The sequence below is a fragment of the Chiloscyllium plagiosum genome, chromosome 10 (assembly GCF_004010195.1).
Source record: "Chiloscyllium plagiosum isolate BGI_BamShark_2017 chromosome 10, ASM401019v2, whole genome shotgun sequence".
Lineage (NCBI taxonomy): Eukaryota > Metazoa > Chordata > Chondrichthyes > Orectolobiformes > Hemiscylliidae > Chiloscyllium > Chiloscyllium plagiosum.
Window position 1 is genome coordinate 35,794,706 of NC_057719.1, and position 27,320 is coordinate 35,822,025.

Sequence of the window (27,320 nt, forward strand, 5' to 3'; positions counted from 1 at the left end):
TTCTGAATAAGCCTACCATGGGGAACCTTATCAAATGTCTTGCTAAAATCCATGTACACCACATCCACTGCTCTACCTTTATCTATGTGCTTTGACACATCCTCAAAGAATTCAATAAGGTTTGTGAAACACGACCTGCCCCTCTCAAAGCCATGCTGACTATCTCTAATCAAAGCATAGTTTTCCAAGTATTCACAAATCAAGTCTCTCTTCTGCCCACCACTGACGTAAGACTGACTGACCTGTAATTCCCAGGGTTATCCCTATTCCCTTTCTTGAACAAGGGAATAACATTTGCCACCTTCCAATCATCTGGTACTACTCCAGTGGACAGTGAGGACAGAAAGATCATTGCCACAGGTGCAGCAATCTCTTCCCTCACGTCCTGTAGTAACCCAGGGTATATTCCATCTGGCCCACGGAATTTATCTATCCTTATGTTTTTCAAAATGTTCAGCACATGCTCCTTCCTAACATCAACCTGTTTGCGCATATCAGTCTGTTTCATGCTGTCCACACAAACATCAAGGTCCCTCTCAGTAATGAACACTAAAGCAAAGTATTCATTAAGTACTTCCCCTACTTCCTCTAACTCCAGACGCAAGTTCCCTCCACTATCTCTGATCAACCCTAACCTCACTCTGGCCATTCTCTTGTTCCTCACAAGTTTAGGATAACTTAGGGTCTTCCTTAATCCTACCCACTAGAGATTTTTCGTGCTCGCTTCTAGCTCTCAAGTTCACTCTTCAGTTTCTTCCTGGCTACCTCGTAACCATCTAAAGCCCTGTCCGATCCTTGCCTCCTCAACCTTAAGCAAGCCTCCTTCTTCCTCTTGACTAGATGTTCCACACCCCTTGTCACACAAGGTTCCTTAACCCTACCATCCCTTCCGCGCCTCAGTGGGACAAACCTGATTACATTAATCTATTCTTATCGGACATCCACCCACCACTTTTTAAAATTCATTTGTTGGCTATGATCTCCTGCTGTTTCATAATTATGAAATTTCAGCCACTTATACAAAGAGATCATGGTTAATTAACAAAATAAAACTATACACAAAGTGCTTAATACACATCTAAAAGTGTGGTGCTGGAAAAGCACAGCAGGTCAGGCAGCATCCGCAGAGCAGGAGAGTTGACGTTTTAGCTATAAGCCCTGAAAATTCTTGATGATGGGCTCATACCTGAAACACACATCAGAGCCACACTTTTCAACTCTGATCTCCAGCATCTGCAGTCCTTACTTTCTCCTAAATGTACATGTGTACAGTTAACTAAAAATGCATGTTTTGGTAATTCTAAAACATGTTCAAGTTCAAGTTCTTTAAATACATGCAGAACATTGACAACGATCTAGAGGTTTCTGCATTTTAATTTTAGAAAAGCGTCAGTAAATAAACTTACTGGCTTATTCATTGCATCATTTAGGAGTTGTACTGTTTTTTCCCAATCATTCTGTTTATTCTCTTCGCAGACCTGCAATGCTGTCCTTCCTTGTTGATCCACAATATGCTGGAATAATCAACAAGCATAAAACAATTTCACTACAATATGCAAAGTATGATTTTAATAAGATTTCTAATTATTAAAAGATTATTCTGAGGAAAGAAATTTCTCCTCATCAATAGCTGCAATAGGATACATTTCTCTCATGGAAATGAAGTACTATACTGGACAACACAACTTAAAGTTGTTTAATTTTGGTGTGTTTTAAACATGACTGGACTTTCTCATGATCTGGTTGTGTGACTATGATAACAATTAGCTTCAGAAGATCATGAAGTGACAGAGGGAAGCTAGGGGAGACAGTATCAAAGTGGTAATCTCACTGGACTACTAATCTATAACTCTACTTTAAAATGTTCTGGACAATTGGATTTCAATTCAATCATGGCAGGAATTGAATTCACATTTCACTAAAAGTCTGAAATTTTAAAAATGGCAATTATATAACCTTTGATAATTGTAAAAACCAATCTGGTTTACCATGTAGTTAGGGAAGGAAATCTGCCATCCTTCCCTAATCTGGCCACATGTGACTTCAGATTCTGAACAATGTGGTTGACACTTAACTGTCGGCCATGCATTTAGAATGGCATAGAAATGCTGGCCAAGGTAGCAATGGCCACATTCCATCAACGAATAAAAAAAGTCTTCTGTGTTGATTCTCCCCTGGATCATGTATTTTTAAAAAAATGCCCCTATAATTGACTTTTAGCAGATATTATCAAAAGCCTGTCCATGCATACTTTAAATAAAAGACTTCTTGACTTGTCCCACAGCAAGACTGAGGGAGGAAAATTATCACCACATGTGTAACATCAGGTTAGTGGGGAACAAAGCAAAGAAAGGACCCTTTATTGATATGTGTTGGTCATCACATTTCCTTTACACACAACTACTCACAAATGTTTGAAGGGCTCTTGTGGTGCAGGTATAGTGCCATGTGCTCCAAAGGCATATAATAACATCTCTGAACATATCGATTAAACAATAAATCAAGTAGGGGTTTAGATAGGGTTGACCATGAGAACCTTTTTCCACGTATGGAGTCAGCTATTACGAGGGGGCATAGCTTTAAATTAAGGGGTGGTAGGTATAGGACAGATGTTAGGGGTAGGTTCTTTACTCAGCAAGTCGTGAGTTCATGGAATGCCCTGCCAGTAGCAGTGGTGGACTCTCCCTCTTTATGGGCATTTAAAAGGGCATTGGATAGGCATATGGAGGATAGTGGGCTAGTGTAGGTTAGGTGGGCTTGGATCGGCGCAACATCGAGGGCCAAATGGCCTGTACTGCGCTGTATTTTTCTATGTTCTATGTTCTAAGGGATACAGCAACCATAGTTAACTATGGAAGTTAAGGATAGCATTAAATTGAAAGCAAAAACATGCAATGCTGCAAAGATTAGTAGTATGCCAATGGATCGGGAAGGTTTCAAAAACAAAGATAATCTGAAGAACGAGGGAGAAAATAAACTATGAGGATAAATGTGCACGTAACATTATGATGGACAGCAACACTTTAAAATAGAGAGAAGCCAAAATGATCACAGGCACCTTAGAAAAATGAGTGAGAAAATAATGACAGGGGACCTGAAATTAACTGAGGATTTCAATAAATACTTTGCATCAATCTTCACAATAGAAGACATTAATAGCATTCCAAAATTACTAATTCAAGTGGCAAAAGGAGGAAAAGTAATAAATTCAATACGTATTGCTACAGAAAAAGTGCTCGGGAAACTAAAGGAGCTAAGGACCAACAAGTCCTCTAGACCTGATGTGATACATCCTAACATATTAAAGGAAGTAGCTACAGAGATAGTGGATGAACTAGTGGCAATCTTCCAGGAATCCTTAGATTCTGGAGAAATCCCAGAGGATTAGAACCTTGCCAATGTAAGCGCTTTTTTAAGAAGGTAGGAGGCTATAGAACAAAAAAAAAAGGCCATTTAGTTTAACATCTACGATTGGGATATATTAGAGTCTTTCATAAAAGCTCCAAAAGTATTCTGGGTAATCCAAGATGGAGGACGGGAAAATTGTCATCGTAACAGCTACTCCTTTTTTTGAGGTATTTTTCAGGAATTCTAGGAGCAGTAATTACCATCTTATAAGCTTTTGCATTGTCTTTGAACTCTGGGAAAAGATTAAATCAACAGCACTTTAAAAAAGGAGGTAAATAGGCAAAGTGGGAAGTGAATCAAAGAGAAATAAACCTGCACTGCTTCTGATGCAGCAATGAATCTGCATGGTTGACTGTTCTGCTGTTTGATTTCAAGTATCACTGGACATCAGACTTTGTCTAAGAAAAAATTAACAAACAGGGAAATTCACAACTGATCTTGGAGAAATCTGTGTTGGAGAGCTCACAGCGAGAGGACAGCTAAGTGGCCTTTTAAAGTGTAACTTTTTTTTTGTAAATCTACATTAGTGAGTAGAGTGGGTTCTTTTTTGATCATATGTTTTATTGAGATCCGTCTCTTCATTAAATTTTAAAAATACAAAACATAGGTACTAAGTAAGCTGGGAAGTGTTTTTCAAAGCAGTAAGACTGCACTATTTTCTGGCTCTGTAGATTGGTAAGCTGCAAAGATGGCCCTGAATAAAATGATATGCTCTTCACATCAGGTGTGGGAGATTAGGGAGAGTTTCCATGTTACTGATGATTATGTCTGCAGAAAGTGTATTTGGTTGTGAATCCTATCAGATCACATGAATTGGTTGGAGCAGCAGTTAGAGGCAATGAGAAATTTACAGGAGCTGGGGGTGTGATGGTTGGCAATTGCAAGGAAGTATATCAACCAAAGATACAATCAGGTAGATAGGCTACCTCCAGGAAAGGTCGGAGAGGCAAGAAGGTCATGCAAGAGTCTCCTGTGGCCCTCCCCATCTCAAACAAGTATGCTGTTTTGGAAAACGTAGGGGCTGATCGACTCTCAGGGAACTGAAGCACTGACAGCCAGGTTTCTGATGCAGGTACTGAGACTGGCTCTAATGTAATGAGGGGTACATCAGGTTCCAAGCTACTGATTGTTAAAGGGGACTCTCTGGTCAGGGGCATAGACAGACATTTCTGTGGTGGCTGCAAGGCATCAGATTGGTGTGTTGCCTCCATGGTGCTAAGACCAAGGATATCGTGGAGAAGGTGCAGAATATTCTCAAAGGGAAGAGGGACCAAGACGCCATTGTACGCATTGGAACGAATGACGTAGGGGAAGAAAAGGATGAAATTCTGAGGAGACAATATAGGAAGTTAGACAGGAATTTAAAAATGAGGTCCTCGACTGTAGTATTATCTGAATTACTCTCTGTGCCACGAGCTAGTGAGGGTATGAATAGGAGGACAGAGCAGATGAATCGTGATTAAGGAGCTGGCAGGAAGGGCTTACATTTTTGCATCCTTAGAATGTCTTCTGGGGTAGAAGTGACGTGTATAAGAAGGATGGATTGCACCTGAATTGGAAGGACATTAGTATACAAGCGAGGAGATTTGCTCGAGCTGCTTAGGAGGATTTAAACTGGGCAAGGGGGAAGATAGTGAGAAAACACATTAGTCCGAGACTAGTACAGTTGGGAAAAGGACCAAGTCAAACAGTCAGGGCAGGCAGGAACAAGGCAGAGAACAAGGTAGGACTGTTAAATTAAAACACATTTATTTCAATGCAAGAGGTCTAACAGGTAAGGCAGATGAACTCAGGGCATGGTTAGGAACACGGGACTGGGATATCATAGCAATTACAAAGATGCAGCTCAGGGACGGACAGGATTAGCAGCTCAATGTTCCAAGGTATAGATGTTATAGGAAGGATTGACAGGGGGTGGGATGGGTGGGGACAAGAGAGGAGAGGGGGGGGACAAGAGAGGAGAGGGAGTGACATTTTTAATTAGGGATAATACTACTGCTGTACTTAAGGAGGATATTCCTGCGAACACATCCAGGGAAGTTATTTGGGTGGAACTGAGAAACAAGAAAGGGATGATCACCTTATTGTGATTGTACTATAGACTCCCAGCCATATTCAGCAGGAGGTTGAGAAACACATCTAAGGCGATCTCAGTATCTGTTAGAATAATAGGGTGGTTATGGTGGGAGATTTTAACTTTCCAAACATAGACTGGGGCTGCCATACTGTTAAGGACTCGGATGGAGAGAAATTTGTTCGTCTGCACAAGGTTTTCTGATTCAGTATGTGAATGTACCTGCTAGAGAAGGTACAAAGTTTGACCTACTCTTGGGAAATAAGGCAGGGCAGGTGGCAGGTGTCAGTGGAGAGCACTTTGGGGCCAGTGACATAATTCTGTTCATTTTAAAATAGTAACAGGAAAGGATATCCCAGATCAGTGGAGAGCACTTTGGGGCCAGTGACATAATTCTGTTCATTTTAAAATAGTAACAGGAAAGGATATCCCAGATCTAAAAGTTGAAGTTCTAAATTGGCGGAAAGCCAAATTTGACGGTATTAAGCAAGAATATTCAAAAATTGATCGGGGGCTGATGCTTACAGGTAAAGGGACAACCGGAAAATGGGAAGCCTTCAAAAATGAGATAACAAGAGTCCAGAAACAATATATTCCTGTTAGGGTGAAAGGCAAGGCTGATAGGTTTAGGGAATGCTGGATGACTAAAGAAATTGAGGTTTTGCTGAAGAAAAAAGAAAGCATATGTCAGGTATAGACAGCAGAGGTCGAGTGAATCCCTAGAAGAGTAGAAGGCAATAGGAGTATAGTTGCAGGAGATCAGGATGACAAAAAGGGAACACGAGACAGCTTTGGCAAATAGGCTGAAGGCAAACGCAAAGGGAGTCTACAATACATTAAAGGACAAAAGAGTAACTAGGGGCTCTTAAAGATGGGGAAAATACTAAATGAGTATTTTTGCATCAGTGTTTACTGTTGACAAGGACATGAAAGATATAGAACGAGGGGAAATAAGTAGCAACATTGTGAAAAAATGTCCATATTACAGTGGTGGTGGTACTGGCTGTCATAAAATGCATAAATGCCAGGGGCCTGATCAGGTGTACCCTAGAACTCTGTAGGAAGTAGAGAAATGATCTCAGTTCATTGCTGAGATATTTGTATCACTAATAGCCACAGGTAAGGTGCTGGAAGACTGGAGGTTGGATAATGTGGTGCCACTGTTTAAGGAAGGTGGAAAGGAAAAGCCAGGGAACAACAGACTAGTGTGTGTGACATTGGTGGAGGGCAAGCTGTTGGAAGAAATCCCAAGGGACAGGATTTGCATGTATTTGGAAAGGCAAGGGTTGATCAGGCATAGTCAACATGGCTTTGTGTGTGGGAAATCAGAGTCATAGAGATGTACAGCATGGAAACAGACCCTTCGGTCCAACCTGTCCATGCTGACCAGATATCCCAACCCAATCTAGTCCCACCTGCCAGCACCCAGCCCATATCCCTCCAAACCCTTCCTATTCATATATGTTTCATGATTTGATTGAGTTTTTTTGAAGAGGTAACAAAGAGGGTTGATGAGGGCAGAGCAGTAGACGTGATCTATACGCATTTCAATAAGACATTCAACAAGGTTCCTCATAGTAGACTGGTTACCAAGATTTGATCACATGGAATACAGCCATTTAGATATAGAACTGTCTCGAAGGTAAAAGACAGCAGGTTGTGGTGGAGGGTTGCTTTTCAGACTGGAGGCCTGTGCCCAGTGGTGTGCCACAAGGATCGGTGCTGGGCCCACTGCTTTTCGTCATTTATATAAATGATATGGATGTGAGCATAACAGGTATGATTAGAGGATCGGTGCTGGGCCCACCATAACAGGTATGATTAGATTCCCTACAGTATGGAAACAGGCTCTTCAGCCCAACAAGTCCACAACGACTCTCCGAAAAGTAACCCACCCAGACCCATTCCCCTGACTAATGCACATTACACTATGAGCAATTTAGCATGGTTAATTCTCTTGACCTGCACATTCTTGGATTGAGGGGGGGAAACTGGCACCCAGAGAAAACCCACGCAGACACAGGGAGAATGTGCAAACTCCACACAGACAGTCACCCGAGGCGGGAATTGAACCCGGGACCCTGGCAGTATGAGGCAGCAGTACTAACCACTGAGCCACCATAGTATAGTTAGTTTGCAGATGACACCAATATTGGAGGTGTAGCGTACAGCAAAGGAGGTTACCTCAGAGTAAAAGAGGATTCTTGATCGGTTAGGCCAATGGACCCAGGGGTGGCAGATGTGAAGTTTAATTTAGATAAATGCGAGGTGCTGCATTTTGGAAAGGCAAACGAAGGCAGGACATTATACTTAATGGTAAGGTCCTGGGGAGTGTTGCTGAATAAAGAGACCTTGGAGTGCAGGTACATAGTTCCTTGAAAGTGGAGTCACAGGTAGATAGGATAGTGAAGGCGGTGTTTGTTATGCTTTCCTTTATTGGTTAGAGCACTGAGTATAGGAGTTGGTAGGTCATGTTGCAGCTGTACAGGCCATTGGTCAGGCCACTTTTAGAGTACTGCATACAATTCTGGTCTCCCTGCTATAGGAAGGATGTTGTGAAACTTGAAAGGGTTCAGAAAAGATTTACAAGGATGTTGCTATAGTTGAAAGGTTTGAGCCATAATGAGAGGCTGAATAGGCTAGGGCTATTTTCCACAGAGCATTGGAGGCTGATGGGTGACCTTACATAGGTTTATAAAACGATGAGTGGCATGGATACAGTAAATGGACCAGAGCACAGAACTCTGAAACTAGAGGGCATAGGTTTGAAGTGAATGGAGAAAGATTTAAAAGGGACCTTAGGGGCCACCTTTTTACACAGATGGATTGAGCTGCCAGAGGAAGTGGTGGAAGCTGGTACGATTACAACATTTAATAGAAAAGGTTTAGAGGGTTATGGGCCAAATGCTAGCAAATGGGATTAGATAAATTTAGGCGATCTGGTGGGTATGGGCATGTGGACCAAGGATCTGTTTCCATGCTGTACATCTCTATGACTCCACATAGTAGCAGTGCTTTTAGATATACAGAATACAATGAAGCAGAGTTGGCCTGGCTTCTTGGAAGGGACATCATGTCTGACAGATTTACTATACTTCTTTGAGGTAACAAGCAATAGAAATAAAAGGGGAAGCAGTTACATAATACATTTGGATTTTCAGAAGGCCCGTGTTAAGGCACCGCACATTTGGCAACGTGATAGAGCCCACTGTGTTGGAGAAGTCTATTAACACAGATAGAGTTAATTCAAAGACAGAATTGGGATGAGGGGGAAACTTTCAGGATGGCAATCTGAAACGAGCGGAGTGCCAGAGTTCAATACACCATTAGTCAATATGTTAGTGACTTGGATGGGGAAAGTGAATGCACTATAGTCAGATTTGGCAGAAAATAATGGAACCATCTAATAGACACACACACACACAGATAGCAGGGAAACTGACACTCAAAAGTGCCCAAAAAACCCATCAAAAATTAACGACAGGATCAACAAATAAGAGAAAGGTTACTTTAGTAGATGGGATAGAACAACAACATGCATGTGTAAGACAATCATGGCACTGGGTTGCCACAAACATGAGCCAAAAAAGTGTGACATGGCCATTAAGACTAAAAACATTTGAAAGTAAAATATCCACATCACCATCCTTTCTTGGGAAATGTCTGAAAGTTGTCAAACCCATCACTTTAAAACCATTAATCTGGGACACTTGCTCTTCACACCATAAACTAATCACCTCTTATCTATTGGCTTACACCTCTCTTGGGGTGTAAGCCCAAATTGCTTTTGCCCCAAGAGTCATCATTAATCATAGTTATAATGCTATGGGTATATTGTAATTTATGAATGTAATAAACTTGGAAGGTGTTTCTAATTTGAATCTGTGCAATCCACATTGCTTTCAGTGAATTAGGAATAACAATTCCACATGCAGAATGCCTGGTCACATTATGCTCCAGTATCCTTAGCTTCGAGCTACAGCTTGACCTTCATGGTGTTTGAACAACCTCGTACTAACTCAAGTTGGAAAGTAAATGCATACTATGTTTGGGAGGAGTAATGTAACACATTTGGCTCATTGGCCTTGATGGATGTCAGTAAAAGTGTCTTACAGTGGTTGAGATGAATGTGCAAGATGCCTTTGTATTTGTCAAGAGCTCAGGTCTTGACAGGCCACTTCACTCAGCTAGTAATCCAGGGGCCTGAATTAATGATCAGGAGACAGGATCATCATTTCCACAGAGGAAAGTTATCTTTACCCGGTCTGGCCTGTAGTCAACTCATAAATGGCGTTAATTCCTAACTGCTCTCAAATGGCCTAGTAAGGCAGTGGAAAAGGGCTAAAATAGAGAACTGATGTTCAAAATTGCAAATGAGTTTGAAGATGTGGAGAAACAACTTTCACTTGTGGGTGAGTCAAGAACAATGTAACAAACTTAAGAAAATCACAAGCAGGTAAAATATAGATGAGGAAGAAATTATTTGAATTGGTTGAAACAGTATGCTATAGCTGCCTGACACATACGAGCGTTTAAAAGGAATGGGGAGGCAAGAGATGCGGTAAAATAGGAAGTAAACTGGAGGAGGTGGTTCATGTGAAGTACAGAACATTAGTTTCTAACTTGTATTTGTACTTTAGATTCTAAGAAATGACAGATTAAGTTGCCTTTTAGAAACCAGTGTAATATGAATCCCTGATTTACAAAAGTATACAACCACCCAAATATGATCAGGGTGACATCGAAATCCGACAACGTCCACATTACAGTACCTTCTGAAAATATTTCGCTGCAGTGTATCCTTGCGTCAAATGGGAACAGTAGATGTATGAAAACGAAGACAAGCCCCGGGCGCTGCAGCAGGTAAACCAGAGGGAAAACGGACACGGGCAGAGCCCACAGCCCGGGAAAGGTAGCGGCGGGCCCCAACCTCCCCAACCCCCCCTCTCTCTCCAGTTAAACCGCTCCGAGGGCGCGAGAGCCACCTCCGGTCTCTCCTCCCCCCCCCCGGTCAATCTTTACCTCCACTTCGGCATTCTCCTGAGCGTCCTTTGTGCCGCTTTTGCCACTTTTCCCAGTTTTAGGAGGTTCCTGAAAGTGAAGAGATTAAAGCATCAGGGCGGAGTTGAGGGAAAGGGAGTTTGCCGTTTGGTGGGGGGGGGGAAGAGAGCGGTTACCGGCCGCTCCGGGGAAAGAAACCCCAAACTCCAACACCCCTCTCCCTCCGCCTCCCCAGTGGCCGAAATGTAAGATGGCCCACCGGAGGAGACGCCGGTTGTTCAGGGAGAAACACGGGCCGGTCCCCAGAGGAAAGGAAGGGGGACGGACGGCTCTGAACATCTCACCCGTCCCTCCCGGTTCGGCCCCGGCAAACAGAGCATTCCCCGCCCGCCGCAGCTTCCTTCGGCCACCCTCACCTTGTCTTTCTTGTTTTTATTGGGCATGTCCAGTACGGACAGTCGCTCGGTCTCAGCGCCGCTGTTCCCGGTGCCAGACCCGGATCCGGACCCCGACGCCGTTTGCCTTTCCTCAGCCGCCGCCACCGCCGCCTGCTCAGCACTGAATGCCATTGGTCACTCAGACACACGTGACCTAATCTCCAGGGGCTCGAGGCAGTTTGACCAGGACACGCTGCAAAAGTTCTCACACTGAAGTGGTAGGCTCTGCCACCCGGCTCAGAGTCTACGTGCTCCAGTGCATTGCTCCCCCACCAGCTCATTATTTATCCCACTCAGGACCCGCTAACTATCAGCACAGTTTCAGATCCCTCCCGTCCACCAAAATGCTGCGACCCCCACACCCCGACTTCTAGCAGCCTCAACCACTTTCCAGTTGTTCAGCCACATAACACAATCAATTACTACCTTCCCTCCACTTTACTGTCCACCCACCCCCAAGCCTGCAGGACTCGCTTACATATAAGATGCAGCAGCAGGTGGGATTGGCATACCTTCATCTCCTGAACCCTTTGGAGAAGTGGTTGTAAATTCCTGGGCTGGCAGAGACTGCAGAGGGCTTTGCAGCTGGTATCACTGAAATCATTCAGATTGATTGTGTATTACTATCTTATGCACCTTCTCAAATCGAATACTCCATCGTCCTGATTTAGGTTCTGGAATACATTAACTAGGCATGCAATGAAGGTATGTTCAATTGAAGCATTCAAAAGGAAAGTGGACTGTACCTTTAAAAGAATGAATGTGAAGAGTGATGGGAAGAAGGCAGGAGAACTGTACTTAAGTTACTCTTTCAGAAGGAATGCAAACACAATTAATGTCCCCTCTGTAACAGTTCTGTGACTTTTTTCTATTCATGCCCACAGAATGTGGGCATCACTGGTTAGGCCAGCAAATATTGTTGATTTGAGAATGTGATGAAGAACATTTCTTTACCACTGCAGGCAGACCAAGGAGACCAGGTACACCTGCAGTGATATTAGGAAAGAGTTCCTGGACTTTGATCCAGAGACAGAGAAAGAATGCATTGTAGCTCTTTCAGTCACTGCTCACAGATGATGTGAAGGAGGGAGGATTACTCCCTACATGAATGTGGCCTTCTATTGAAAACCCTCTTCCTCTTCTCTTTAAAAACTCTGTGAATGAGAGTAGGCTTTCTGCTCAGAAGTTATCAAACTGCATTGATCTTGAAGAAGTCCAGTTCCATCCCTTCCAACTACAATAACTTTTCAGGACTCCTCCAAAAGCATTTAACATAGTACATTCACTAATACTGCAGCAGCATTAAAAGTCTTAAGCATCTCACTTGAAAGTTGCATGTTGATATCTTTAACTTGCTTGTGGCAGAGAATGATTGAGTACAGGTTCAGTGCATTAATTGGACTTGCAAAACTCAAAGACAGCAGGTCAGGTGCCTAATCGATGTTTGATACAGTATAATCGTAATCTGCCAACCCTGCATGCTTCCAGCCTATGCACGGCATGCATACTCACTGGCAGCCTTCGAAGCAGGACAAGCTGTGTGAGCTATGCCAAAAGTGGTGAGAAACAGAGCGATTTTTAATTTCAGAACACCAAATTCCCACATCACCAAAACCAGGAACAATTAGGATTCTAATTTTACCACTTTCTTATTTTAGCAGGGAAACAAGTGAGGAATCATACAAGTGACGAGCAACTTAAATATACTCCCAAAACTCTTGAAAGAACATCATGCAAACATGGGCACAGAATTCACAATTCTTAGCCAAAAATAAATTCCCTCTGAGAATGTTTTATGTCCTTTGACGCTTGAGAAGTTTGACTTTGAGAGGTTTGAAAAATCACATAAAACAAAATTGTATAACACAGTTCACCCAGTTCATGTCTTCATTTTTAGAAAAGTAGCAATAATCGGTGATGGTTTTAGAACTTAAAAAGTGCTAAAAATAATCAAATCACTGAAGATAAATGGTGTTTTTAGGGGCTCAAACTCACAGCAAAGCTCTGCTTTTTCTCCACAATCCTGTGAGATCTGCTGAGTTTGTCCAGCAATTTCTGTTTCTTTTTGTCTAGATCTTCAGCATCTGTAGTACTTTGCTTTTTATTAGTCTAGTAAACATGCTTTGAACTGCTTTCAATATACTTATATCCTTCCTTAAATAGGAAGGCCAATACTGTACTCTAGATGTGTTTCCACCAGTATCATATACAACTGAAGCATAACCTTCCTGTCAGTATATTCAATTTCCCTCATAATAAATCATAGCATTCTGTTAGATTTCCTCATTATTGTTGTACCTGCATGTTAGCCTTAAACGATTAATGTACCAGGACATATAGATGCCTTTGCATCTCAGAGCTCCGACACAGATAAGGCAAGGCTAAAGGGAAGGGGATCATCTATACAGTAATCAAAATAGAGGGCAGAGATCATGCTCAGAACATGTTGACCTCAATATTGAGTCTTAGTGTGCCTAAGTGGAAAATGAGATGGTGTTCCCTCAGCTTGCATTGGGCTTTGCTAGAACATTATAGCAGGCCCAGAACAGAAATGTTAGCATGGGAGCAAGATTATTTATTAAAATGGCAAGCAACTGAAAGGTCAGAGTCATTCTTAGGAAAGAGTGAAGGTGTTCTGCAAAGTGATCATCCAATTTCTGTTTGGGCTCACCAATGTAAAGGAGTTATATTAGGAGTACCAAATGCATTACACCAATGTAAAGGAGACTGCATTATGACTAGCGAATACAGTAGACAAAATTGAAAGATGTGTAAGTAAAATACTGTTTCACCTGGAAGTTGTGTTTGGAGCCTTGAAATATAAGGAGGCAGGAGGTGAAAGGGCAAGTTATGTCTTCTGCAATTACATAGAGAAATGCCATGCAGTATTGGGGTGGGTGAGGGGCAGGGGTGGTGATGGATGGCATGCTGAGGAAATGTTAGAATAGTGGACTAGAGTGTGGCAGAGGGAATGGTCAGGGTGGAATTCTGACAACAGAGGGGAGGGGAAGATATCTTTGTTTGGTGATGTTAACCTGCTGGAGATGGTGGAAAAGGCAGGGGATGATTGTTTAAAATGGACCCATTTTCATGTGTTTTATTATCATTGAATCCCTACCATGTGGAAACAGGACCTTTGCGCCAACTAGTCCACACGAACTCTCTGAAGAATAACCCATCCAGACCCATTCCCCCTACCCTACACATTCCTGAACACTATGGGCAATTTAGCATGGCCAATTCACTTCACCTGCACATCTTTGGACTGTGGGAGAAAACCGGAGCACCCGGAAGAATTCCACGCAGACAGTCACCCGAGGCTGGAATTGAACCTGGGTCCCTGGTGCTGTGAGGCAACAGTGCTAACCACTGAATTACCATGCCACCCCAGTTTGCTATGTCTAAATGGTTTTTGATGCACTGCAGCAATCATCAAGGTTATTTCATAGTCATTCCCCAGTCCTGTGACCCCAAAATAAGGAAAAACAAAACTAACATTGTTGTGAGACAATCATCAGATCCAAATTGCCTTTCAAGTCAAAAACGTTGTTTTTGCAATTTCTTTCTTGTCAATTGGTCAATATAAATGAAATTCTCTACCTAATTTAGCTTGGTGGACAAGTTTCACTGACACTCAAATTATTAACAGATAACCAGATGGATTTTTTTTCAAGACTCTTAAGGTTTGTAATTAGATAAAGAAATTGCTTACATTGGCTGGTGAGACAGCAACAGGAAGGTACTTATTTAAGATGCCTGCAAAGAAATTAAACAAGTTTGAAGAAATTTCCCTGCAGAGCATGTGTTGAAAAGGTGGAATTATGTCAAAAGCTGTTGTTGAGTCAGAGCAGATCTTCATAGTCCTCACCTTAATGAGGTATATTGCCATTATTCCACTGTAGTTGTGTCAAAACTTTTTTTATTCATTCACAGAATTGGATGTCACTGGCCAGGCCAGCATTTATTATCCATCCCTAATTGGACTAAGTGTCAACCACATTGCTGTGATTCTGGAGTCACATGTAGACTAGACCAGGCAAGGATAGCAGTTTCCTTCTGAAAAGGACATTAGTGAACCAGATGAGTTTTTCCTGATAATTGTTTCATGTTCATCATTAGTCTTTAGATATTTATTGAATTAAAATTCTACCATCTACTATGGATTGATTCGAAACCAAGTCCCCAGAATATTACCAGGATCTCTGGATTAATAGGACAAAGTGAGGACTGCAGTTGCTGGAGATCAGAGTCCAAGACCTCCACCAAGACTTTTGGTTCGACGGCCCTCTACGCCTTATCTTCACCAAGGACATCCAGTCCCTGTATGTATCTAACTGCCATGACAAAGGCCTCCAAGTCCTCTGTTTCTTCCTCTCATGCCGTCCAACCAGTACTCTTCCACTGACACTGTCATCGACTTGGCTGAACTGGTCCTCACCCTTAACAACTTCTCCTTCCAATTCTCCCACTTTCTCCAAACCAAGAGGGTGGCCATGGGTCCCAGCTATGTCTGTCTCTTTGTCAGGTACATAGAACAGTCCATCTTCTGCAGCTACACTGGCACCATCCCCTCCCTTTTCCTCCACTACATCGATGACTGTGTTGGCGCTACTTCATGCTCCCATGAGGTTGAACAGTTTATCAACTTCACTAACAACTTTCATCCCAACCTCAAATTCACCTGGACCATCTCAGACACCTCTCTCCCCTTCCTGGACCTCTCCATCTCCATCACCAGTGACCAACTAACCACAGACATCTACTACAAAACCACTGACTTCCACAGCTACCTGGACTACAACTCCTCCCACCCTGCCTCCTGTAAAAATGCCATCCCTTATTCCCAACTCCTCTACCTCCACCACACCGTGGGCGGCACGGTGGCACAGTGGTTAGCACTGCTGCTTCGCAGCGCCAGAGACCCGGGTTCAATTCCCGACTCAGGCGACTGACTGTGTGGAGTTTGCACGTTCTCCCCGTGTCTGCGTGGGTTTCCTCTGGGTGCTCCGGTTTCCTCCCACAGTCCAAAGATGTGCAGGTTAGGTGAATTGGCCATACTAAATTGCCCGTAGTGTTACGTAAGGGGTAAATGTAGGGGTATGGGTGGGTTTCGCTTCGGCGGGTCAGTGTGGACTTGTTGGGCCGAAGGGCCTGTTTCCACACTGTAATCTAATCTAATCTGTTCCCAGGATGACCAGTTCTACCATAGAAAATCCCAGATGGCCTCCTTCTTCAAAGACAGCAATTTCCTATGTGGTCAACGATGCCCTCAAATGCACCTCCTCCATTTCCTTCACCTCTGCCCTTGAACCCGACCCCTCCCAACGCAACAAAGACAGAACCCGTCAGTCTTTACCTTCCACCTCACCAACGTCTGTATACATTGCATCATCCTCCGCCAATTCCACCATCTACAAATAGACCCCATCACCCTGGATAGATTTCCCTCCCCAGCCCTATCAGCGTTTCAGAGAGACCATTCCATCCGTGTATCCCTTGTCAGATCCTAGACCCCCACCAGCCTACACCCCATTCCTGGCACCTTCCCTTGCCACCGCAAGAGGTGCAAAACCTGTGTCTCCATCTCCACCCTCACCTCTGTCCAAGGCCCCAAAGATCTTTCCACACCCGATAGAAATTTACCTGTACTTCCACTAATATCATCTACTGTATCCATTGCACCCGATGTGGTTCCCTGTACATTGGGGGACAGGACGCCAATTTGTGGATTGTTTCAGAGAACATCTCTGGAACACCCGCACCAACCAACCCCACTGTCCGTGTCTGAACACTTCAACTCCCCCTCCCACACTACCAAGGTCCTGGGCCTCCTCCATCGCCAAACCCTAACCACCCAATGGTTGGAGGAAGAATGCCTCATATTCTGCCTTGGTACCCTGCAACCACAGGGGATCAATGTGAATTTCACCAGTTTCCTCATTTCCCCTCCCCCCACCTTAACCCAGTCCCAAACCTCCAACACGGCACCGCCCTCTTGACCTGTCCATCTCTTTCCCATCTATCCACTCCATCTTCCTCTCCTGCCTACTACCTTCTGCTCCACTTCATCTACCCATTGCATTCTCAGCTACCTTCCCCCCCAGCCCAACCCCCCTCCCATTTATCTCTCATCTCCCCGGCCCACAAGCCTAAGTGCTGATGAAGGGTTTATGCCTGAAATGTCAATTCACCTGCTCGTCAGATGCTGCATAACCTGCTGTGCTTTTCCAGCACCACACTCTCATCTCTGGATTAATAGCTTAGTGACAATACCACTAGGCCATCACTCCCTAAGAGTGCTGTGAATGTGCCTATACCATAAAGACTACAGGTATTCAAGAAAGTGGCTCACTAACCTTCTCAAGTGGTTAGAATTAGGCAATAATCACTGGCCAGTGATTCTCACTTTATGAAAAAAAAACAAGAAAAATTCCATGAGTGAACATTGGGAAAATTATGAATGCACAGTCTCCAACTTCCTTTTAGGTGGTTAAGATGGATGGGATACATTGCCAGAGTTAAGAACTTTGCAAACATGTATCAACAACAATTCTACATATGAGCATAGGAATTAGATCATTTGGCCCTCAAGCCTGCACTGCTATTCAATAAATTTGTGGCTGATATTTTGGTGTTTCGAATTCCCATCCACGCCCAATAACCTTTGATTCCCTTGCCTAACAAGAATCTATCTATCTCCCTGTTTAAAAATATCCAATGACCCCACCTCCACCACCTTTTAAAGCAGAGAATTCTGAAGCCATACAACAACCCCCCCCACCCCTGCCAACTCACCCACTGAGAAAAATAATCTCACTTTTGCCCTACCTGTAATTTTAAAACATTGCCCCTTAGTTCTGGATTCACCCATCAGAAAAAAATATCTATTTAATGTCCACCTCAAGACCATTCAGGATCTTATATAAAATTAGATAGTAGTTTAAAAAATATCAATATTAAATAATTAGGGGTAAACAAGAATGTGGTGAGATTAGGTGGTTTAGGTTGAGGAGAACATTGGTAAAACCTTATTAAATGGTCTGGAGGGTTGCAACATTCTGTGGTTGTACATAGCCATCGGAAAGAAATGCAAGCATTATATAATTGGATTAACCTAGAATTGAAAAGATTTCAGTGGCAAAGGATATCAAGCTGTCATCCTGTCCCCAAATCGTGTTTATATAGTTTCACTTGGACTTAGGAAACGTGTATTGGAAAGCTATTCAGGAGCAACTTTCCAGAGATGATCTGTAGAAGGCAATATGGAACTGAAAAGATTTGTTAGAAGTTACAATAAAATGTATTTTTCTGTAGTTATAACTGATAAGCTCACTAAAATGCAGGTATGGGTTGTGCAGTAATTCATTGTGCACGTTTCAGTGCAGTAGTGGTGCCGTATAGTGGGCAGATCATGTATTGCATTTACTGACATGGAAGAGTGAAACGCCATTGATTATCTCTGCCAAGAAACCCTCTTCTTTCAATGAACTAATAACATTCACTGTTAATGAAACAATGGTGTGTTCACATAATATTTACTTACTGTCAATAAACATGATTATATCTGAAAGGAGACCAGCTGCAGTAACCAGTGCTGTAAGCTGCATAAAGGTATACATTTATTACTTGCGCTTCACATAATTGAATTTTAATCATCTCTGTAACCTGCAATTGTAATTGAGAGTGAACAGATTCTTTAAATTAAGTCACAAAGGTGAAGAGCCAAACCCCATAGTGCAGTCACTGCACAGCTTTATAAGTATACATTAGAAAGTAATGATTAAGTAAAGGTAATTCGGATTTTAAAAGCCTGAATTTTCTAAGATGAGGGAAAGAATAAGGCAATAACATTTTGAAATCATTGAAGTAAAATGTCAGGAGGAGAAAATGAATTTTAAGGTGGTACAATTATAAGTTAAAAGGAAAAAAGCAAACAAAGAAAAAGAGAAAAGTGCTGACTATTAGCATGTCAACAAATAAATTATGGCAAGTATGCTTTTAATGTAAAATAGAGGAAAAAGCGTGAGATTAGTGAAAATGACAAACATTTTTATATTCTGATCAAGAATGTGAGAAAGGCATTATAAAAGCTTCACCAGGTCCTAGAGGAACATTGATCATTGTAGTCTTGGGAAAAGTTTGGTTTAATAGAAATTATTGACAGTTGGAAAAAAATAAGTACAGTATTTGGCACAGAAGTGGAAATCAAGCTTCTTGGAGCATTCTTTAGTAATAGATATTTGCCTTTCCTTTGAATTCAGCTTTAATTTCTTTGTATTATTAAAGATATGTTCTGTGATAGATGCTAACACATGTTTTACATAGGGTCATTAGGACTTTACAGACTAAAGCTCTGCAACTGAATGTGCCGTGTTGGATAATTTAAGAATCATTAAAGTATTTACATAAAATCTAACTTGAAGACAGTGGGTTTTGTTTAGGTTGTTAGTATACTTAAAAATGGTGATGTTTGTAACCGTGCAAAATTGTCTTTATCCTTTGCTAAAAAAGAAGTGAAACTCATTGATTAGTTTGAAATGAATCCTTCAAGTTTACAGATTGATCTTTAAGGCTAAATACTCTAAATAAATTTAATGGAATAAAATAGAACAATTTGAGATACCCAACATTATAGAGATCCATATGATATTAAATAATTTTAATAAATAGTAATTAATTACTAAGCCATTTGAAAATAAAACAAATCCATCAGCAAATCAATAATTGACCTCAAGTGATTCTATTGAGTTATATATTACTAACTAACAAATAAATATTAACAATAATAACACGGGTTATGTATTGCGATTGTGATTTATGGCAAGTTGTGGACAGTGAGTGCATACCTGATGACCCCACAAACAGGAAATGTCTCTGTGAACTAGAGTCTCTCCAAGGCAGAATAATGTATATTTGTTGAGCTACATCACCTATAACACATTGCCAGCAACTTGGTATGTCTTCTTAAACAGTGAATGTCAAGCTGTCTCCCTCTACCTTTCATTCTCACCCCACTTATGGAGTTCAACTTTTTTATTCATGTACTCTAATGAGGTCTAAGGCCAAGTAACCCTGGCAGAATACAAGAGAAGACTGATAGGATGGTAATTGGGCAAATGGAATACATCTCCCATGTTTGTCAGCTGGACATACCTGAACAATTTTCCACATTGTTGGCTACATACTATCAGCCTTATTGGGATAAAGTGAGGACTGCAGATGCTGGAAATCAGAGTCGAGAGTGTGGTGCTGGAAAAGCACAGCAGGTCAGGCAGCATTCGAGGAGCAGGAGAATCGACGTTTCGGGAATAAGCCCTTCATCAGGAATGAGGTTTGTGGACCAGGAGACTGGGAGATAAATGGGTGAGCGGGGAGGTTGGGGGAAGGTAGCTGAGAATGTGATAGGTAGATGATGGTGAGGGAGAAAGTGATAGGTTGATGAGGGGGGTGGAGCAGATAGATGGGAAAGGTGATGGACAGGTCAGGAGGGCAGTGTTGAGTTGGAGGCTTGGGACTGGGATAATATGGGGGGCAAGGGAAATGAGAAAATAGTTGAAATCCACATTGATCCTGTACAGTTGCAAAGTCCCAAGCTGGAATACAAGGCATCCTTCCTCCAGGCATCGGGTGGTAATGGTTTGGCGATGGAAGAGGCCTAGGACCTGCATGTCCTTGGCGGAGTGGAAGGGGGAATTAAAAGGTTCAGCCACGGGGCAGTGGGGTTGGTTGGTGCGGTTGTCCCAGAGATGTTCTCTGAAACGATCTGCAAGTAGACGTCCTATCTCCCCGATGTAGAGGAAACCCCATCAGGTGCAACAGATAGATGACATTGGTGGAGGTACAGGTACTTTGTCTCCGTCCAAGGCCCCAAAGGACCCTTCCACATCCGACAGAAATTTGCCTCTACCTCCAACAATGTCACCTACTGTATCCATTGCACCCGGTGTGGTTTCCTGTACGTCGGGAGACAGGACACCTACTTGCGCATCGTTTCAGAGAACATCTCTGGGACACCCGCACCAACTAACCCCACAGCTCCATGGTTGAACACTTCAACTCCCCCTCTCACTCCTTCAAGGACATGCAGGTCCTGGGCATCCTCCATCGCTAAACTTTTACCACCCGTTCTGGAGGAAGAATGCCTCATATTCTGCCTTGGGACCTGCAATCACATGGGACCAATGTGGATTTCACCAGTTTCCTCATTTCACCTCCCCCTACATTATACCAGTCCCAAGCCTCCAACTTGACACTGCCCTCCTGACCTGTCCAAAACCTTTCCCCTCTATCCGCTCCAACCTCCTCTCTGATCTATTACCTTCTCCCTCACTTTCATCTACCTATGGCATTCCCAGCTACCTTCCCCCCAACCTCACCCCCCCTCCCATTTATCTCTCAGCCTCCTAGCCGACAAGCCTCATTCCTGATGAAGGGCTTATTCCCGAAATGTCGATTCTCCTGCTCCTTGGATGCTGCCTGACCTGCTGTGCTTTTTCAGCACCACACTGTCAGCCTTACCATACTGGAACAGCTTGACAAGAAGTGCAGCAAAATCTTTTGTTATTATTCAATCTTGGGATGTTGATACTATTAGCTATACCAGAATTTGCTGCTCGTCACTAATTAGTGTTCAGAAGGAAGGGCTGAGCTGCCTTCTTCAATTACTGTGTGTACTAAATATACAGCTGCAATGCTGTTAGGAAGGGAATTACAGGATCTTGGTTCAGTGACAGTAATGTAAATACAGGTCAGGATCATGCGTGACTTGGAAGGAAACCTGCAGATGATGATGTTCCCTTGTGTCAGCTGTGCTTGATCTTCCATGTGGTGGAGGTCATGGGTTTGAGTGGTATTCTTGTAGAATTCAGTGGCGAGATGTTGCAGCACATAGTGCAAATGATACATGCTGCTTGTCACTGTGCATCGATGAGTTGGTGAGAATTTAAGGTGTTCAATGAAGTGGCATTCAAGTGAGCTGTTCTGTTCTGCATGTCATTTAGTTGCAATTTTTAAAAAATTGCAGCTATTTATTAGATTTCCTAATGTTCACAGAAACATTTTGAAACGGTGTAGACATCACTTTTGATAGTCTCCTGATGACATGGCTGGGAGTATTCTATTTTTATCCAGAATATCAGATATCCTTCTATGTTGGACATTCATAGTGTCTTATGAGACTATTTCATCACAGTGGTGGAAGGTCATCACGTTACAAGAAGGGGCAGAGCCTCACTCTAAGGATTATCAGTCACTTCCTCCAGCAGCTGCTTCACCTCTTTTTCTCCCAACTCAGCTTCCCAGCGTAGCTTCTTCCATTACTCTCCCGTGGCAAAATAATCTGATACATTCTCTTTTCAGATGGATGCCAATAATCCAAATAAGATGCAAATGTCCTGTGGCAACATATCTCGCTTAAGAAGTGCCTCCTGCTAAATCAAGGAAAATGAATGCTGAGAATGCTGCATTACCCGGAATTCTTCCTCACCAACTTTCAGCAGCTTAATAGCCTTCACCATATCCTTTTCATCTTTATGTTCATCAAACCTTGCTTGTAGCATGAAGGCATAAAAATGATACTTGTCAGTAAAAATGCAGGATTCTTTGTGCTGTACAGTCTGTTTGTAAAACTGAAAGACTTTCTGCTGGTAGGTCAAATAAACAGCTATTGTTCCAACAGTCCTTTGCCTGGCACTTGTGTGGCAAGGTCACAAATGGTGCTGAACAGTGTGCATCATTAGTGAACATCCTCATTTATGACCTTTTGATGCAGGAAAGATCATTGATGAGGCAGCTAAAGATAGTTATATTGAGGACATTATCCTATTCTGTTAGGGTTCTCATGGCACAGCAATCTATCTCTATCTCTGGATCACTAGGCTCAGGTTCCAGTCCCACCTGCTCCACAGATGTGTGATAACTTCTCTGAAAATGTTGATTTGACATTACGAAAAATCTTATTCTCTTGCAGAGAGTGGAGTTTTAGAGCACATCTTCAGTGATACTACTGAATGTCATCAAAGTCCAGAGCCTTTGCTGTATCCAATGTTTAGCATCTCTTGATGTCATGTGAAGTGAATCACATTCGATAAGGTCTGGCATCTATTATGCTAGGGACCTAAGAATGATGCCAAGATGGATCATCCACTTCTTGCTGAGGACATTTGACAATTTATTCTTGTCATACACTACCATGCTGGGCTCCTCCATCATGTGCATGAATCTTTTGCAATCAGTTCTTTAGTTGTCTACCACCATCTTTGACTAGGTGCAGCAGAGACTAGAGTGCTTTGATCTAAGCCACTGGATCTGAACATAGTTAAAAATCACACAACACCAGGTTATAGTCCAACAGATTTAATTGGAATCACTAGCTTTCAGAATGCTGCTCCTTCATCAGGTGGACAACCTGTTGGACTTTATCCTGGTGTTGTGTGATTTTTAACTTTGTACACCCCAATCCAACACTGGCATCTCCAAATCATGATCTGAACGTACTTAGTTCTTTTTGTAATACAATATTTTACTTGTTTAGCATTAGCCCTATCTTGTAGCTTCATCACCTAGAGTTGTGGAGTCATAGAGATGTACAGCACAGAAACAGACCCTTCTGTCCAACTCGGCAATGCCAACCAAATATGCTAAACTAATCAAGTCCCATTTCCCAGCACTTGGCCCATATCCCTCTAAATAGCCTTTCAAGATCTCAAGACATTCCAAAGTGCTTTACAATGAATGTAGTACTATTGAAGTCTAATCACTGTTATATTGTAAATTACTGTTACCATGAGAGTCTTGATAAATGTGAATCAGTTTGCGAGGTTAAACAGTGGGAAGGATAGAAGAAATGAAAGAAGGAAAAGAAAGCAAAGAGAAAAGAAAGAAGTAGCATCTTCCATGACTTGACGTCTTCCATCCATTGGGTACTTTTGAAATCTGGTCAGTATTGTAATCTAAAAAAGAGATTAACAGAATCTTACATGGATTCATGCAGTTTTTGAGCAAAATAAAATGTAATTCTGCAAGTACAAATTCACCCCACAAAGCTATATATATATATGTGTGTGTGTGTTTGCGGGTATGTGTGTGCGGGAGGGGATGAGTGGAAATGAGAGAGTGTGATGATGTGTATGTGTGTGAGTGTGAGTGAAAGGGGTATAAGTCTGTGAGAGGGCGCATGTGTGAGTGTGGGAGCATATGAGAGAGAGCTTGTGTATGAGAGAGGGTCTGCATGAGTGTATGGGTTTGTAGGGGTGTGTGTGCATGTGTATGCGTGCGTAGTGCAGTGGGGTCACCTGTAGAGTCACATGAACCCAAGGTCCTGGTTGAGGCCATCTCCATGGGTACCGAACTTGGCTATCAGCCCCTGCTTGGCCACTTTGTATTGTTGCCTGCCCTGAAGTCCGCCTCGGAGGATGGTCACCTGAAGTTCTGAGGTTAAATGTCCTGGATCACTGAAGTGTTCTCCAACTGGAAGGAAACACGCCTGTCTGTTGATTGTCGTGCGGTGTCCATTCATGGTTGTCATAACTTCTGCTCGGTCTCGCTAATGTACCACGCCGTAGGGCATCCTTGCCTGCATTATATGATATAGACAATGTTGGCCAATTCACATGACTCTGTCACAGACAGACACACACAGACATAGCCAGACAGACAGACACACACACACTCCTACAGACCCATCCACTCAAGCAGACTCTCTCTCATACACAAGCCCTCTCTCATATGCTCTGACATATACTCCCACACTCACACATGCACCCTCTCACAGACTTATACCCCTTTACACTCACATACATACACACACTCACACTTTCTTGCAGACACTCATACCCCCACACAAGCACACACACATTTTTGTGGGGTGAATTTGTACTTGCAGAATTACATTTTATTTTGCTCAAAACTGCATGAATCCATGTAAGTTTTTGTCAATCCCTTTTTTAGATTGGAATCAGTCTGAACATTGGGGCACAGAAAGCCTTACACAGGGCACCTCACACCTTCAAAGCATTATCTGGGCCAACATGGCACCTATTATTAAAGTTCATTTGAGAATGTAACTTTAAGAATGTTCTGGAATTTACATATGGAAGAACTGAAACCAACATGCCCATTCTAAAAGATGAGAGACTTAACAAACAATCCAGGTCTTTTTCAATATATAATTTCAGTTACATCCCATTGTAAACCTTTGCTATAAATTCAGTGTCTTACGATCTTATATCCCACAACCACCTGATGAAGGAGCAGCGCTCCGAAAAGTAGTGCTTCCAATGAAACCTGTTGGACTATAACCTGGTGTTGTGTGTTTTTTAACTTTGTACATTCCAGTCCAACACCGGCATCTCCAAATCATGAACATTAAAGAATTTCGATACCATGCAAGGCAAAGCAGACCACTTGATTTGCAAACCTGCAACTTCTACAATCTTGAAGCAAAATAGCAGCATATGCATGGGAACACCACTGTCTGTAAATTCCCCTCCAAGATGCACACCATCCTGACTTGGAGTAATATCATCATTCCTTTACTGTCACTAAGCCAAAATACTGGAAATCCCTCCTTAAAGGTGTACCAATTGGTGTACCCACCTTCTCAGTGGTAATTAGAGATAGTCTATAAGTACTGGCCTAGTCAGCAATGCCAATTGATGAATATTAAAAAAGATGAATGATACTGTTTCTCTCAATGGAGTGCAGATTGTGATGATATGAGTACAATCTCAATATATTTTGAGATTTGGATTTTAGATGGATATGGGTTGCTACTGTGAGGGTAATTCTTTTTAAAAACAAGTCAAAAAGTCATTTGGAGCAGAAACCTAAGTTAATCAATTCCACAAAAGTGTGTGACTGCAATCAAGTGCATCACAGAGTGCCTTTCATATAATGGATGGAATGTCCACACAGCAGAGTTTACAACAGGTTAGGAAGCAATTAGTTTAGTTTTGACTTCACAACAGAAAGTTCCAGCAGAAGGAACTTAAGTTCTAAATAATAAAGAGCTCAGTTCATAAGTAGTACAGTTTCTCCTAGCATAAAAATTAAGCTTTTAATTCGGGTGAAGCAATCACTATTGCCAAAGTGTTTTGGTATGTAAAGCTGTAGAGTATGTCGAGCTTCCAAATAGAAATAGTTTGGATAGAAATCTTCAAAGTGATTAGAACTAAAAATGTTTAGGCCATCAAAATTAGGAAAGGTTCATTATACGTTATTGTCATTTGGCAACTTGGATCCTAAAATAATGTGTAGCTTTAAGTTTGATTTATATTTGATAAAATATTAACCAATTAAGCAAAATATTTCATTATATAAGTAACTGAACACTTAAATCATCATAAAGGATTTGTCTGTTCAAATTCACTACATTGGATGTTTGTTTTGCATCAATGAGAATGTGCTTTTTCTCAGTGTGGCATAACCAACTGACAGGTATCTTTATATTTTGTCCAGGTATCTTTATATTTTGTCCTGATGCCTCTTGATTAATGCTCATGCCAGATAATAAATGAGTTTACCTGCAGATGGAAAAGCAAAGCATGGTGGGTGGGAGAAATGAGTTGGCACCAAAGAATAGAGGAGCTTTAAAGGACCATAGGATGATTTGTAGCTTCTTGTGCATGAGTGACCATGGGAGATGGGCATAGTGAGAGATCTGAGGTATGAGAGACCATGAGGGTGTGTATAGGGGCATAAATTGGATGTGAAATACCAGGCATTGAAGGATGGGTAGATGGAAATAGATTGGCATGAAGAAAACTGGTACCACAGCGGATAGATAAACACAAGTTTATTGGGTAACACAGGTTGTATGAGGGGCCTTGGAAGTTAGTGCAGGAGCTTGAGATAGCATGGATGAGCATACAGAGTGAGGACAGTGAGGGAGTGACAGCAGATTTAGGACACTCAGTCCTGCTGCATAGAGCAATTAAGAGACCTGAAGAGAAGGAGAGACTCAGAGTTATGAGTTGGGAGGGACTCAGTTTTCAAACAAAACGAGGAAACCCTTCCATCAGGTGATTGGGTGGGGATAGAAGAATGAAAGAGAGACCAAGGAAAAGATGGAAACTATGGAGCTTTCTCAGAGAGACGTCCCCTAGATCATAATTGGAAGACACCCAAGACAGAATGCCATTGGTGACAGCAGGCCTAAAGCCTGGTCCTCGTTGACCAAGTTTCTCCAAGAATCTACAGATTAGGTGTTAGGCCCCTCAGTAATTAATTAAATGAGCCAGATGCCTGTATTAGGTAGCCATTCTAGAGATAGCCTGACTCAATCTAAGGTCAGAAGCTCTTTCTATATTTATCAGATGCAGCATATTGGATCCTGAAATTAGGCTTCTTTATGCCTAATGGGGCAATAGTATAATTTTATTGAAGAGATTTAACTCCCTGGA

The 27,320-nt window shown here is 42.2% G+C and overlaps 1 protein-coding gene across 4 annotated transcripts in view; it reads right to left on the bottom strand.

Moving 5' to 3' along the window:
* The window catches only part of ppp2r5ca (protein phosphatase 2, regulatory subunit B', gamma a), a 181,578-nt gene extending 170,529 nt beyond the window's left edge, over positions 1–11,049 (bottom strand). For 2 of the 4 annotated variants that reach the window (XM_043697390.1, XM_043697391.1), the window contains exons 1-2: positions 10,900–11,049; positions 10,505–10,573 (exon numbers count right to left, since the gene is read on the bottom strand). In XM_043697390.1, the coding sequence (XP_043553325.1) occupies positions 10,505–10,573; positions 10,900–10,926 (96 nt within the window). In that variant the 5' untranslated portion in view covers positions 10,927–11,049. The remainder of the gene's footprint in view (positions 1–10,504; positions 10,574–10,899) is intronic. The other 2 variants (XM_043697388.1, XM_043697387.1) reach the window with 1 other exon arrangement.
* Between the last annotated feature and the right edge of the window lie 16,271 nt (positions 11,050–27,320).